The sequence below is a fragment of the Strix uralensis genome, chromosome 6 (assembly GCF_047716275.1).
Source record: "Strix uralensis isolate ZFMK-TIS-50842 chromosome 6, bStrUra1, whole genome shotgun sequence".
NCBI lineage: Eukaryota > Metazoa > Chordata > Aves > Strigiformes > Strigidae > Strix > Strix uralensis.
Window position 1 is genome coordinate 17,578,641 of NC_133977.1, and position 16,735 is coordinate 17,595,375.

A 16,735-nucleotide genomic window follows, 5' to 3' on the forward strand; every position below is an offset into this window, starting at 1 on the left:
AGAATTAAAAGTTCCTTAGTGGAGAAAGTTCCACTGTACTTAAATGAAAGATGGCAACAGCTAAAATCACTGTTATAGGAAGAAAATGAAACAATCTGCCTTGAGCTTCTCTGTAACGACATACTCTCCAGCAAATAGTATTTCCTTTACGGAAAGATTCAGTATCTCCTCTTTATCCTAATACCGTTGTTGACTGATAGGCTAAGGAGAGAAGGTGGCTAAACCATAAGGAAGAAGCTACAAATGTACAATGTGATGTTCTTGCTACTGCAGTGCTCCATTCGCCAAGGAAAAAGTGATCGATATTAATTGGAGTCCATGATGTATGACAAGAAGTCTATAAAGAAACTCTTTAAAAGAATTTCCTTAAACTTGTCTCTGGATTTTTTTATGTATATATTTGAGCTCTGAATTGAGCCAACCAATTTATTTCAGAAGTTCTGAAGTAATATGCTGTAATGAGACCATTCTAAACTGACTTTGTGTGAAGTTGGAGCTCCTGTGTAGGAAAGGATACAATTCATAGTGAAAATGCACTTAGCAGAAATCATAAGAGAATCAGTCTGCCTTCAAGTTAAGCAAAGCTGTATTATTCACCAGCAACGTTAGCGTCATCTCAGGCTTGCTCAGACTGAGTACATGACCTGTTCTTTAAATGACAGCTTTTCTTAAGTATCATTGAAGTTTCTGAAAAATCTGTGTATGTAGAAAAAGCAGAATCTATTAGTTCATCGGTCCCAAATGATATGATTATGTATGTCAGGAAGTCTAATCTGAGAATTTTGTATGACTGTAAACAATGCATGAGACCTTTTAATTATACCAGGTCCTGCATCACAAAGCTCTCATCAGTATGTGCTTGAGGTGTGAAAAATTGGTCACTAGGCAGCACTGCTGTGCTTCTAAAACATATGATGTAGACATAGATGCTAATTAATCTGCAGACAGAAAAATCTTCATTCAGTCTGTAGCATAGCCTGTGTCTATATTTAGTGGTGAAGTACCAGGTGGAGCTTGGACCAGAGCCTAGGTTTTACTTCAGATGCTGTGTAGTGTCTTTTCTGAGCTGTAATTTTTAAAGCCTGCTAGAGATCCTTAATTACTTCTCCCAGCATGTGGCAGTTGCATTAAGTGAACTCCCCCTGCAAGGAACTGTATTGACCAAATTATCTGATATTGCCTTGCATGAAGTTGTAGACATGATCTCTTAAATTTTTTCAGGAGACTATACCTTGTTGTGACTCTGAATAAGAGATAGGGATTCTGTCCTGCTAATTATTAGACAAGAGTATAATAGGCTGCTTCTGTTGTCATACTTGTTTATGTAGCATTGGACCAGTCGACACAAATAAGGCTGAGACAGATGCAGGCACACAGGGCAAAATTTGCAGTATGGTGGTGGTACACAGGAGATACAGTTACTGTGGCACCTAGCAGCATTATTAACCTAATTTCCTTAGCAGATTTGTGACTGTGGTTCTGCAAATACCTGTGGGCTGATGGTTTTGTTGTTCCTGGTAGCAGATGCTGGAGAAGATAATCACTCTGTTAACTGTCATCAACTTATTTTTGCCTTTTGAGAAGTCCTTCTCTACTGGTTGCTACTGATTTTGCTTCCCCTTTTAAAACAGATTAAATATATTTTCTGCTAATTTATCTTCCAAGAGAAATATGAGAATTTGTTTCTAGTTTCTTGGATTATATAATTTGGACTGTACAAGAGATGAGAGACTTACCTTTTTAAGAAAAAATAAAACCAATTATTTGTAGGTCAGGTTTGGATTATTATTACAGTAACATCTTTTTTTCTTTAACTATGGAAGCGGCAGCCAGTGTAGAAAGCATAAAACCAGTTCCTTGTCTCTGGGATGACCAGTTTTTAGTGACTAGGTTTGCGTAATGGAAGTAGAATGTTCGGTTTTAGAAGACTGGCCAGGATTTTGAAAAGCATTATAAGTGCATGCTTTCTTCTATAATTCTAAATGTCTTTAAAAATAAGTTGTCTCTTGCAGAAAAGAAACCAGTAGCAGGTAAGCAAAATTTTTCTTAATCCTATTGTGTGACATTTTGTACGTGGGAGGATTAAAATAGTGTCCTCTATTAGCACAACTGCTTTTATACTAGTGTGTTAGGCTCATAGTATTTGTGAATGTACATGTTTTTATGGGAGGGAAATAAAGTGATGACATAGGGGGTTTTTCCTTAAACCCTACTTTATCTTCTGTAATCAAGACACTATAAAATTACTATACTGACTTCTTTTGACTTATGTTCTTTTTCTTTCTGCACAAGCACTCCTATTTGGACAGGGAAACCTCCCTCCTTCTGAGAAACATTGCAGGAAAGCCTTCTCATTTGCTGACCAAGGTGATGCTTCTTCTTTCCACCTGTATGTGACTGTTTCTATGTAGAAAGAATGCTTTTGGTGTGTGCTATGCTCCTCCCACCCCTGCCCTTTCCAGGAACTTGAGCGTTGACTTACATAATTTTCCTGATTGTCCAAGATGCTTTTAAAGGCTGAATTTTATTTGTTTCTGCAAATTTATCAAAGTGTTCAAGTTCTTGGCGAATACTTAATAGCCATGTCAGCAGGTAAAATACCTTAGCTGAAAAGGAAAGGTACTGAGCTAGAAGTCCTTTTGTTCCTATTCCCATTCACTAGTTTAAAAAAACAAAAAATCATAACTGGAAAATATGTGGAAGTATTCAGTACTGTTAAAAGGCAGTAGTATCCTTAAAATAAGTTCACTTGCTGTATTGACGATAAGCTGTAGTAAGTAATGGGATATTTTTTTTTTTAACATTTTGAATGCTGTCTTGATATAATGTGGGGAGACTATCCTAGTAAGAGAGTGGTCTAATGAGCCAGGTATGTACAAATCCTGATGATAAATTCATTTTCTTTACAGGAAAGAGGTCGGTGACATCCTAAGAGAGCGCACATTGCCGTTCAGTTTAAGACTTATATTTTCGATACAGATTTCCTTTTGAAACTTGGGTAGGACAGATAGAGCAAGCTATATATCTCCTTGATGAAAAAACAAGCTTGGGTGGAAAACATACAGCTTCATGTTGTTGAGAAAACTTTGAATGTTCAGCAGCTGAGGTGTCAGATATGTCTGATGCTACTACCTACTGCAAACCACTCTTTGGGTTATTTTTCTAAAATAAATGCTCTAGGGGAGAAAGCTTAGGCAAGACTGAAATGACAAAATGTACCTTGGCAACTTCAAAACAGTAAGGATAATGTTTGCTGGGCATAAGTAGTCTTTATTTTCCAATAAAAGTTTACACCTAGTTTACTACTTTTTCTTAAATACCTTAACATTTATCTCAAAATACTCAGCATGCATCTTGACAACAAATTTTCAGGCTGTCTTCTAGAGGAGTATAAACAGCCAAAACCAAGTAATTTTCTTCTCTTGTGAGTGTTTTGCTTAAAATTAAAGTCTGTACCTCTTTCCCCCCTGTCAGCTCCTTGCTCCCACACCTCCAACAAAGCAAACAGCCAGTGAACCAGCAAACCTTGCTTGATTGCAAATAGATTAACAATGGCTGTGCCACAAACAGAAACCATAACTTTCTCTTTCATCTCCATGTGTTTTCATATCCTCCCTTCTGGTTATTTATATACAGGATGAGTGTTGGTTACCATATGGAAATTCAATTAAAAAACCGCATGAAATATTAAGTCCATTGCATCATATGAGCATGGACTACCTCATATCAGTGATTCTAATGGACTGCTGAAGTTAAATGTTTGTATTTATAAATCTTTGTCTTGGCTTATTAGACTTTGCAGCCCTCTGAGTCAGCTGCTTTTGGTGAGCTTGCTGATGCTCTGGGGATAATGTTTGTTGTTAGCTCAGTTTAGGACTGTCTCAGTACGTCTGGGCCCTCTACTTCTGATTACTGAGCACACAGTCCTGGTGTGGATACTTACTGGTTTTCTTCTGACCTCCTGCAAAGAGAAATATCTTTAAAATGATGAAATGGAAGTCCACTTTGCTGCTTAGATCTTTTCAGCTTGCTGTAACATTAGATAAGCTCCGGTGTGAGAGAAGCAGTCCCAAGAAATGGGGCTTTTCCTTGCAGTTGTGTAGCTAGGTGTTAGATCAGTTAACTGTAGGATCATGTCGCAGCTCTATGCTGGTGTCTCTGGTGTGTCAACTATTTCTTACTGTCTTACTGTTTCTTGTATTCTTCCCCTCTTTGATCTGTCTACATCTTATATTGAGACTAGAGACAATTTGGGGTAATGATAATACCATTTTTGTCCTCTGATAGTATAACTAATTGTAAAAATTTTAGTCATGGACTAGATTCCTTGCACAAACACGGTTCCTGTTGCAGCATAGGGCAGATCTCAGCACAGAAAATGACCTGTTTGTTACAGTGGTCTCTTCATTTTTAAATGTAATTCTATGTGCTATTGCTCTCACAGCACTGAAATCCTTCTTTGTTTTCAAAAAAAAAAAAAAAGTAGCATATCAGCAAAATAATTTATTGATTATTGAAAATAAAACAATGTATCTTTAATGTCAAATCTGCAAGCTTGTTTCCTATAGGCTTGGAATTAAGCCATCAAATGAATACTGAAAACTAAGCTTGTGGCTGTGAAATATAGAGCATATGCAAATAATTTTGAGAGAGTATTCAGGGCTCAAATATATCCCAGTTGAGGACATGAAAATAGGAAATAGAAATGTAACATGCTAGATTTTGAAGTTACCATTTCTGTTACCATTCTGATGCATGTGAAGCTGAAACTACATTCAGGAAGCCAGATGATAGTGATTTAATGATGTAATGCTTCAGATATCTGTGTCGGCATCTGGAGAAAAGGAATCGTGTTATGCCTTCTCTTCCCAAATATCTAGTACTTCAGTCTTGTTTTCTTGTTGACCTGAAAGGCAAATATTCTTCTTATGAATGTTGATTCCCCTGGTTCGTAGATTTTGGTTACTACACACTGTAATCCCTTCAGACCTTTGAATAAATCAGTTGTGAAGTTGGCCTTCATGTGTCTTAGGTCAATCAGATTCAGATGTGCTCATTCTTGAATGAAGCATCTGTTTGAGATTTTTTTTTTTAATGCCGTTTAAAAACACAGCAATTGATTTCTTATCTGCAAAGGATGTAAGCACAATCTGAAAACTCCAGCCTCCTACAGCCAGTTTTTGAGGAAGTTGTGAAGGCCACACCTGGAAACCACAAAAAGGATATAGATGGTTAGTAGCAAAGTTTGTGCAATGCTGAAAATTATGACATAAAATTTTTATTCAACAAGCTACTTTGTACTAATCCACTGTGATTATTGTGATGTTCCTGTGTAGCTTTAGTGTCACCTTTTTCTTGGAATAAATTCTAATAAGCTATTGCGGATACATTGTTAGACAAACAGCCTATGTTCTCAAGTCTGTTTCTGCCCTGTTCTGCATATCAGTCGAGCTTTTTGTCCAGCTAAAACTCCTTACCAGTCAGTCCTAGTGCCTCATCTGCTACGTTGTAGTCTTCTTTCCACTCTCAAATTTACAGTGGTTTTTCTAAACCCTATTCTCCCCTCTGGCTTGTTCATTTTTTTTTTTCCTCTTCCCTTCTTGCTTTTTCATGGTCCCAGATCTAGTACCTTTTCCCCTACAACTATTTGCCCTAGGTAGCCCCAGGGAGAAACCTGACCTAGAGCTGTTAGAAGACAGGTTCTATTCAGAGGCAAGTAGGAAGATAATCTAGTGCAGACAGATGCTTCAAGGGATAAAGAGCCAGTGAAATTCCTTGCAAATGTGTGTTGGTGTTTTCCTTCATGGCTACTAGCTTTGTCAAATCTAGTTTGAGTAGTCTTTCAGGGGGACAGCAGAATGTATGTCCCTGCTGAATAAGATTCTGTTCTGCCATACCTTGAAGCATATCTTCAGAATGGCTTGAAGTCTACTTGAAGACCATTAACCAGTGGTGCACCCCAAAGGTCAATACTGGGTCCAGTACTTTTCAACATAGAATCGTAGAATGGTTTGGGCTGGAAGGGACCTTAAAGATCACTTAGTTCCAACCCCCCTGCCATGGGCAGGGACACCTTCCACTAGCCCAGGTTGCTCAAAGCCCCATCCAACCTGGCCTTGAACACTGCCAGGGAGGGGGCAGCCACAGCTTCTCTGGGCAACCTGTTCCAGTGCGTCAGTACCCTCACAGGAAAGAATTTCTTCCTTATATCTAATCTAAATCTACCCTCTTTCAGTTTAAAACCATTATCCCTCATCCTATCCCTACCATCCCTGATGCAGAGTCCCTCCCCATCTTTCCTGTAGCCCCCTTTAAGTACTGGAAGGCCGCTATAAGGTCTCCCTGGAGCCTTCTCTTCTCCAGGCTGAACAACCCCAACTCTCTCAGCCTGTCCTCACAGGGGAGGTGCTCCAGCCCCTGATCATCTTTGTGGCCTCCTCTGGACCTGCTCGAGCAGGTCCATGTCCTTCTTATGTTGGGGGCCCCAGAGCTGGACACAGCACTGCAGGTGGGGTCTCAAGAGAGTGGAGTAGAGGGGGAGAATTCCTTCCCTTGACCTGCTGGCCACACTTCTCTTGATGCATCCCAGGATACGGTTGGCTTTCTGGGCTGCGAGCGCACGTTGCTGGCTCATAGTCAGTTTTCCATCCACTAATACCCCCAAGTCCTTCTCCTCAGGGCTGCTCTCAATCCACTCCTCGCCCAGCCTGTATTTGTGCTTGGGATTGCCCTGACCCATGTGCAGGACCTTGCCCTTGGCCTTGTTGAACTTCATGAGATTTGCATGGTCCACCTCTCCAGCCTGTCTGGGTCCCTCTGGATGGCACATCCCTTCCCTCCAGCGTGTCAACTGCACCACACAGCTTGGTGTTGTTGGCAAACTTGCTGAGGGTGCACTCAATCCTACTGTCCATGTCACCAACAAAGATGTTAAACAGCACTGGTCCCAACACCGACCCCTGAGGAACGCCGCTCATCCCTGCTCTCCCCTTGGACACTGAGCCATTGACAGCAACTCTTTGGGTGCGACCATCCAACCAATTCCTTATCCACCGAGTGGTCCATCCGTCAAATCCATGTCTCTTCCATTTAGATCTTCATTACTGGTCTGGATGATAGGGTAGAGTGTTCCCTCAGCAAGTTTGCTGGTGACACCAAATGGAGGAGTGGCTGTGATGCCAGAGGGCTGTGCTCCCATCTAGAGGGACCTCCACAGGCTGGAGAAATGGGCTGACAGGAACCTTGCGAAGTTCCACAGAGGGAAGTATGAAGTTCTGCACCTGGGGAAGTTCTGTTCCTGGGGAGGAACAACTCTGTGTATGAGTCCATGCTGGGGACCACCCAGCTAGAGAGCAGCTTGGCAGAAAAGGTCTAGGATCCTGGTGAACACCAAGTTGACCATGAGCCGGCAGTGTGCCCTTGTGGCAAAGGCGACTAATGGAATCTTGGGCTGCATTGGGAAGAGTATTGCCAGCAGGTGGGTGGAGGTAATCCTTCCCCTCTACTCAAGCACTGGTGAGGCCACACCTGGAGTAGTGTGTCCAGTTCTGGGTTCCCCAGTACAAGGGAGATATGGATCTACTGAAGAGTCCAGCAAGGGCTGTGAAGATGATTGAGGGACTGGAGCATCTCTCCTGTGAGGAGAGGCTGAGAGAGCTGAGACTGTTCAGCCTGGCAAAGAGAAGGCTTGAGGTGATCTCATCAATGTGTACAAATATATGAAGGGAGACTGTAAATAAGACAGGATGAAGCCAAGCTCTTTTCAGTGGTACCCAGTGACAGAACCAGAGGTAGCGGGCACAAATTGAAATACAGGAGGTTCTGTCTGAACACCAGGAAACTTTTTTACAGTGAGAGTGGCTGAGCACTGCCACAGGTTGCCCATAGAGGTTGTGGAGTCTCCATCCTTGGAGATACTCTGAGGCCATCTGAACACAGTCCTAGGCACCTGGCTCTAGGTGGCCATGATTGAGCAGGGGAATTGGACAAGATGACCTCACTGGGAAAAACAGGTTTACCAGAGATAGGGACATCCACATTTTTTTGATATGGGCAAACTTAACTTTTGCTTTTTGTCATCCTTTGAGGTAGCCGAGGTACTGGTTTTGCATCCTCTCTTCCTCAACTTCAGTTTGAGAGAGACGCTAGCATCACAGGCTTCTTCCCAACAATTTGGCTTAATGATATTACAAGCAAAATTCTGATCTTGTTAAGGTTGTGTGGTGGTTCTCTTTTTAATAAGAAGTGGCACTACCAGGTTTGTCTGTGAAAATTTCTTTGCATCACACTCCTATCATTAACACTTTGCCATATAGTATATGTTGTCATATGGCCCAAGATCATTGAGTGTGAAAAGCTTAAGTACTGGGTAATTTTGATCAAGCATAAGGGAGGTTCTGGAGAGGTTCATAGATTCCATTATGCATTTAGGTTCATAAGCAACTGCCATCTATCTCTTGGCCTTCCTTCTTTGCCCTAATAGACTGTGGGTCCCTTCTGTGGGAACTTGTGGCAACGGCTGGTGTGACTTCAAGATGCATTTAAAGTGTAACTGTTGCCTCCCAATTTCCATTCAGAAGCCATCTTCTGTTTTGAAGTTAGGTTTCTAATAGCAAAAAGTTTGTGAATGGTGCACAGAAGTAGAACAAAGGAAAAATATGGCGCTACCCCAGCGTAGTGTCATTGTAATATTTAAAAACTTTTCAGGTGCATAATTCTCAGACACAATCCCCAACACAATACTACTGCTTTACATGCATTTCCATATTTGTTTACATAATACAGTATGGTGACAGTAAGTCAGGAATGTGCCAGAGGTATAGAAAACTGTATATTAAGTTGGGAAGGAAGAAGGAGGAAGTGTGGGATGAGTCAACATTAGGGAGGATGGACCCCTCACCAGGAAAGTGGCTGCTGTACACTCACATTTAGTGATCTTTGAAAGAGAGTAATGTCTTGTTTCCTTTTTTGCTTTACTCAGATATAGGTTATTCTGGGTTATTGTGAGAAGAAACGCAATAAAGCATATGTTTTGAAAATGGTCATGAACTACTACTGTAAATAGAAGTTCACTGTTTATAAATGGGCTGTGCCACCATTGCCACACGTTGGTTTTTAGTGTAGGGGTGTTCTGCCTGTCCTAATGAATTTATCAAGAAATACAGAACTACTATTAACATTCACTCATTTGACTTACCCCTTCCAGTGCTGATCACATACACACTTGTTCTAGTGTTCCTTTTTTTTTTAATAATAAATGAAAACAATCAACAGACAACACTTCATTAATGTAATTAATGCTCTGGTTGATACACATTAAACATGGGGCTAATACAGATGTCTTGCAGTTTTGGGGAACTAAGTATAAATTGAGATTTTAACATGGTGTTCTCAGGGAACAGGAACCTCTGTTTCAATAAATACTCTGCAGAATGGAGAGTCCTTGCAAAACTGGTGATTGTATTTCTACCTGAGGCTAGGCTGTAGTGGATACATGCTTCTAGGCCTTCAGAAGTCAATGCTACTTCTGTATTTAGTTATATGCATTTAAAGAAAGGCTTCAGAGAAAAATTTCAAATATTAAACATAAAAGAAAATTCTTCTTTTATGCATCTTGTGATCTGTGTATCTACCTGCTCACTTAAGTGAAATGTAGACTTTGTTAATTACCTCATCATTTAATTACTAGTTTTCCTAAATGCTATAACCTTTAAGTGATTTTCTTCCGCCTTTTTTTTCCATTCTGAGTGTGATCTCTATAAAAGGGATAAGTTAATAACACTTTAAAAACATACAGTGAAACAAAAAAATAAAACCCCAACCTAGAAATGTGAGGCATTTCAGCAAGGTCAGTTCTCATAGCATACATCTTGCATATTTAATGTTAAAACACAGCTGGAATATCTTGTAACTGCACATCTAGCAGGAAACTGGGCTAGGAGACGGTGATTGTTGTTATCTTACAGAAATCTTAGTTTTAGATTTTTTTGGGGTTATTCTTTCCAGTATTCCAGTATAGGCTAAAATTATTGAAAACTGAGTTCTGATATAAAAATACAAAGAAAAAGTCATTAATTTAAGACCATTGCATTGCAGAGCTGTACTCTTTCAATTTTAGTTCACAATGTGTTAGGATATTTTGGATGAACAAGTTCTTAACATAAGTATGTTGCCAAGCATTCTTTCAATCAGGTGTGATGTTTTCTGTAACCAAAAGTAATCTCAGCTCAAAGCTTTAAAATGCAAGTATAACAATAACTCCCAAAGTCCTCCCATTGAAGTAAGGAATTTATGTTACAATTTTAGTGATGTGTACTGATACTAAAAGAGCATATCCGTTTCCTGTCAGAAGTGGAAATGACAGTCCTTTATGTTTTGTGTTTTTATGCAGTGGGTATATGTATGTATCTTCTCTGTGCTTTGCCATAGCGTGTATGTGACCAGAAAGGCAGCCTTATCAAGGATTGGATTCTGCTGAATCTTTCTGCTGTGTTAATTTTAAATCAGATCAGCTCCCTGACTGAGTTGTCTGTGTGGCCACAGCAGCACTATGACTGCTATAAGGAGAAGTAAAGCTGTGCAAGGGAGGCAGGCGTATCAGCCATATCGGAGATTTATGTTGGTATGTGCCACTTGAGAAACCACGACCTAGGCAGCAGTCCTGCATGTTTGTACATGTTTATGCCCCTTTGGCAACCTAACTTACATCCCTATTACTAAAAGGATTTACTAGCAAAGGGGAAATAAATACCTAAGTTAGATGTGATTGGACTGTAGGTCCTGGCCTTGTTTGTGGCATTGAATAGTCTGTAGTTGCAGTCAGGTATTTTTGCCACCTGTCACCTTTCTCCGTGTGCAATGGAAAATTGTTAGCTGGTGGATTGCACATGCTTCCTCCCACTGAAGAGTTGTCTTGGTTCCATGTATGGGGGAGGAGAGAGCCTGCATTTGTGTCTGAGTGCAGTTTTGGAGTGACTTTGGGGATGTGGATGGCTGTTTTCCTGTTTTTTTCTCTCCATTAGGAGAGAAATAGAATAAATTGATGTAAGTTTTGAAGAATTCTGTAGTTAAATTATTTTATTAAGTTATCAAAATAGATAGTTCCTCCTCCTGCTCCAGTGAAACATCATTTGTCACATTGGCAATGATACAACAGCAGCCTGAACACTAACTATAAAGCAAAACTTGAATAACTTAAAATCCTTGACTGCTATGTGCTTTCAGAAATTCTAATTCTTGCTTCCTTTTCCTCTCTGCATTTCCATGAAGTGGATTGAGACCTCTTTTTATAATTTGTTGCTAGATGAAACTGGTTCTTATTTTTATAATCGTAATTCTGGGGTTTTGTTTAGATTTAAACTGACTTTGTTAAACTTTAGTAAAATATAAGAAATCCTGATCTCTGAAGCCATATTAAAATTGAGTGGGAAATTAAAAGTAATTTGTAGGCATTAAAATAGTAAATCCTCAAAATCTTTTTGGTCGCATTTTTATTTATTTTTAAAACATTTTAGGGAATGTTAGATTATAAACTTTGAGATCAACAAAGATATTTTAGCTGTGTTGGCACAGCTATTTGAGAGGCCCCCAGCTGATGCCTCGTTGCTTGCTCTCATGTGGCTGCCTGTGCACTGTGGCTGTAAAGTGCTCCTGTGGTGGTTTGCTATAGATAGTTGCATTGCACAGGTGTACAGTGAAATGGGGTGGAAAATTGTGCTGCTCAACTTTAGTGAAGAGCAAAACCAAATGTGCTGTCAACCTTTGTACGGCAATAAAGGTTTATGGTTGGGTTAATGAGCAGCTTTTTTTAAACCATAAATTACAGTTTCTCCAAACGTACAGTAAAATAAAAAAAGTCTTTTGCTCTTGCTGATTTCATAATGCATAGGTGCATAGCATTGCTGTTAGAAACAAGTCTTTAAAGCCTTGTTTTTTAGTAATAATTTCTTTCTACAGGTGGAAATGGTTAATGTTAAGAATATTTTAGAATTCTAGGTGTGGTTTACATTTAAATGATTCTAGGTATCATGGCACTGTTTTTAATAGAACACTAATCTGATTTAACCTTTCTAAGCTATATGACACCATTGTTGTGGTGAATAAAAAGGCATAGTTCCCTGTAGACTAATAAAAACCTATGTTCCTAGGTAATTGAGTTCCCAGATAATGTTTCAAGCTCACGTTATTTCTGCTCATCTCCACTTACTGTTCATTTTATTGAAAAGAACTATATTTCTTGCAAGGCAGCCTATTCTCCTGTCTAGCTGATGTTTTTTCCAGTGCACAGTATGGTTACAGATGTGAGGGAGCAAAAGCTATTAAGCAAGAGTACAGTAAGTAGGATAGGGAATGCCGTTTTACAGTTGATAGGAATAGTAGTAATTCACTGAGAAGTCAAAAACTTAAATTCTGTGGATTTCATGATAGCTGAGCCTTGACTTTTATGAGAAAAGCAACCATCTAACCACATGGTAAAGAAACCATGAATTATATTCATGCAAGAAAGCAATGCAGAACTAAATGTCTGTGGCACGCTGAGTGTTGTGATGTGCTACTTTTGATCTGAGAAAAATCTTAATTTTTCTTTTCGAAGGAGATTGAATATTTTGGAGGGGATTTTTTTATTGTTCTAGAGACTTTTAAATAATTATGATACTTTTAGATATTAGTCACGATGAACATCCACAATTCAAGATTTCTAAAATCTGAAACCTGCATATGGCATCTTAAAAAGAGTGGTTGCTTCTTTAGCTGCATATTTCAAATCCACTTACAACAGAAATATCAATTATCTCCAGAAATTAAAAAACAGTATTACTAGTCTTACAATATACAGATTTCTTTAGGATCAGCAGATAGAATAGATTTAAATTATCTGAATTTTTAATGCATTTCCAGTTGTACTTAGAGTATCAAAGAAAAGAATGATCATTTGCTTTATGTTTCTAAAAATACTTAAAGTGAGGCAAAATACAGCCTGGATTTAGTAAAGATAAAAGGAGTGTTACTTATTGTAAACAGGTTTAATAGATTAAAATCTTCCAAACTAATGCACATAGTGTGGAATCCTATTTATAGGATTTGTTTTCCATACTTTGTGTGCTGTTAAATTCTGATACTTCTCAGTGTGCTATTTATGGTTTATGTTGATCAAGAATCTATTTGGTGTACTCAATTGTACACTCTTGTTGAATATGTATTGTCCAAATCTCTGGCTGTAAATACATGATATGCTAAAATATTTGGTAGCAATGCACAAAGCTACTTACACTGTGAAGGAACAGAGAAATGCCAAATTTGTCTATACAAAACATATGCCTCCAGTACGTTCTTTTGGAGATAATGGCAGTTGTACTTCTGAATGTTAGATATGTATAGTGTACACTTTTCCTCTTAAAAAATAATAGTCTTTGTCATTGCTAAGAAATAGTTGAGGATTTATAGGTGGGTAAATCAGCATTTCAGTTCATGTTTTAAAGCAAAGCGTGGTAGCCTCAAAATTAAACCCAGGCTGAAGTTTGTGTTAACTGGAGTTCTGTGTGTTGTGTCCCCCTAGGAGGAGCAGGCTGCTAAACTCAAAGCTGAGAAGATTAGGGTTGCGTTAGAGAAGATTAAAGAGGCACAAGTAAAAAAGGTAAGTTTTACTTATACTGGTTTATTTATACAGGTTTATTTAGCATTCTTGTTTTAAGTTTGGAGTTTTTCAGTAGCTTAAAATGCCTTTTACATTTAGTGTTTATATATCAAAAGCTGATGTATATCTATATCTATATGTATATCTATCTCAAAACCTGGCTGTAAGATGAGAATTAACAAGCCGGCCAGTGTATTGCAAGTAGTGCATTTTAACTTTTTCAGCTGAACAAGGTGTAAAACAGGAAGCATAATGATTGGCAAGAAGAATCTATTGTCTTAAGTTTTTTGATTGATTAAAAAAATGGCTGCATTTTTCTTTCTGGACAGCAACCACTTTAAAGTGCCTATAAAAAGCCATTGTGTTTTAAAAGCAGATTTCTTTCACACGAATGCTTCATACTCCCCAGAAGAAGAAGATATAGTATAGGTATATTGTTTACATAATCAGCATTTTTAGAAAATATGGAGGAAGCGGGCAGAAAGCTTGAATTGCAAATGTGAAAAATTCTCATTCTATACAAGGTTGTGCAGAACTCTGTTCCACCTAGATATGTGAGACAAATTGTTACAAAGACACTTTATTAATCAGAACAGGACACGTCAGCAGTAGGATTTCTTTTTTCCTCCTTAACGTGCAACTAAAGCACATTGTCATTGTATTGGGAAGATCTTTATACTTAACTCTCTTACACTGAAGGAGAACAGTATCTTGTTAAGTGTCTGTGATACAAATATCTAACCATCATTTATGGCTTTTTATGTTTTGAGGGAGTGTTTTGACTGAACTTAATTATTTTAGAGGAGGGCTACCAAGATGATCAGAGGGCTGGAACACCTCTCCTATGAGGACAGGCTGAGAGAGTTGGGGTTGTTCAGCCTGGAGAAGAGAAGGCTCCAGGGAGACCTCATAGTGGCCTTCCAGTACCTGAAGGGTGCCTACAAGAAGGCTGTGGAGGGACTTTTTACAGGGGACTGTAATGACAGTATGAGGGGTAATGGGTGGAAGCTGAGAGAGGGGAGGTTTAGATTAAACATAAGGAAGAAGTTTTTTGCTGTGAGGGTGGTGAGGCACTGGAACAGGTTACCCAAGGAGGTTGTGGATGCTCCATCCCTGGAAGTGTTCAGAGCCAGGTTGGATGGAGCCTTGAGCAACCTGATCTAGTGGGAGCTGTCCCTGCCATAGCAGGGGGGTTGGAACTAGACGATCTTTGAGGTCCCTTCCAACCCGAACCATTCTGTGATTCTATGATTTTATGCTATTTTAAGAAGATCTCAGAAAAACAAACAAGATGTTAAACCCCATGTTATTTCAAATGTGGGAAATTAATCCTTGTTTTCCTGATTTTCTGCTTAATAGTTGGTGATCAGAGTCCATATGTCTGATGACAGCTCAAAAACAATGATGGTGGATGAGAGGCAGACAGTGAGACAAGTATTAGACAATCTGATGGACAAATCGCATTGTGGTTACAGTTTAGACTGGTCATTGGTGGAAACCATCTCTGAATTGCAGATGGGTAAGTAATAATTCTTTATGTATTTATTTAATATTTATTCTATATAAGAATTTATAATTCTCATCTATTGATGTAATACTTGTCTATACCTGTGTCCTCAGAACAATTTACACTTCATAATGTTCATCATCCTGTTTATTCATGTAGTAAGTGTTCATTCATGTAATAAAGCTCATGACTGATGTTTCAGAACGACCTGGAAATGTTTTCTTTTTTCATATTAAAAGCGTGTGATATAGGAACTTTGCTAATGTCTAGTCACTGAGCCTCTTGGTTTTGATGTGTTCCTCACAGAAGAAAGAGGTAAGGGATAAAAAACTTACTGTGCATCTTCCTCTTTGTAAATAGTATTTTGTACTGATCCTAATAGCTCTTATTACAAAAAACTGTCTATGTTGTTTTTCTGTTAAATATTTCAATGCCATTGGCAATACGGCTTTAAGGGCAGTTAAAGCTCCTTTGCGTTGCATTGCACGTACCACAATGTAAGTTGTTCATTTAGTCAAAGGATATAGCATCTGCATGGAAAAGAAGGGGGAAAATGATAGAACAATATTATGAATCTCCATTATCAGAGAAGAATTACATCAGAGAGCTGTGAAGCACCTTACCTGTTGCCTAAAGAAGAGCCCAGAAGTGAACCCAGATATCTTGATTTTAAAATTAAAATGCAAATTAATATTTCCTCTCTCTTTTGGTGAAAACTTTTCTATTTCAGGCAGTGTAGCATGTTAACTTTGCTTATTGTTAAGCAAAAAAGGCTGTTGTAGGGTGACAAGGTATCCTTTGAATCTTCTACCTTTCATATGAAAAATAACATCTTACTAGGCTGAAAACATCAAATTTTTAATAAATGAAATCTTAAAAGTTGCCCAGTTTTGAACCAGAAGGAATTTGCACAAGTTCTATGTAAATCCAGATTTGGTATATAAAAATCAAAGGTGTAATTCTGTAACATGCTACCAATGAGAATAGTATAAATAAATAACCTTATTAGTTCTGCAATAGTTTTATGTTTCTGTCACTGAAAAATATCTGAATTTGTATGTAGCAGGATCCTGAACTCAAGGTTCAACCAGGGGTCTTTCTCATCCTAGATTTGCTTTCATAAGACACTTCCATTCACTGTGCACCTGGAAAGAATAAAGGAAAAGAATACTGGGAAAAAATATTGTAATCTAATGTTAGAAACAAAGAACTAGGCTGCAGACAGAAAGATAAACTGATATTTATCCAAATTAACAGTATGACTGAATTAAGATTGTTTTGAAATGAAACCAGGGTTAACAGATCTCTCTTGTTGGGTGTTTTGCAAGCATATGCATGCCCTACTGTATGGCTTAGTGACATACTGGAAATGACAGAATTTGACTGCTGTATTGAAAGAGTTTCAAGCTAAAGAACAACATCTGTTATAATTACAGAATTTTAAATTTAGACTACAACATGATAAACCTAAGAGATGCAAGAGAGTAGAATTCAGTTTCCTCTTATTTTTCAGTTTGGCTTTCCTTGATCCTTGGTAGAGCAACTGTTAGGTAGTTTTTTGTAGATTTCACATATGTGGGTTTTTTAAAAGACAA

General features: G+C 38.5%; 1 protein-coding gene across 3 annotated transcripts in view; it reads left to right on the forward strand.

Moving 5' to 3' along the window:
- The window catches only part of RAPH1 (Ras association (RalGDS/AF-6) and pleckstrin homology domains 1), a 104,958-nt gene that overhangs the window by 58,603 nt on the left and 29,620 nt on the right, over nucleotides 1-16,735 (forward strand). For 2 of the 3 annotated variants that reach the window (XM_074872995.1, XM_074872996.1), the window contains exons 5-6: nucleotides 13,556-13,633; nucleotides 14,993-15,152. In XM_074872995.1, the coding sequence (XP_074729096.1) occupies nucleotides 13,556-13,633; nucleotides 14,993-15,152 (238 nt within the window). Of the gene's footprint in view, nucleotides 1-2,292; nucleotides 2,368-13,555; nucleotides 13,634-14,992; nucleotides 15,153-16,735 lie in introns of all 3 variants that reach the window. The other variant, XM_074872997.1, reaches the window with a different exon arrangement.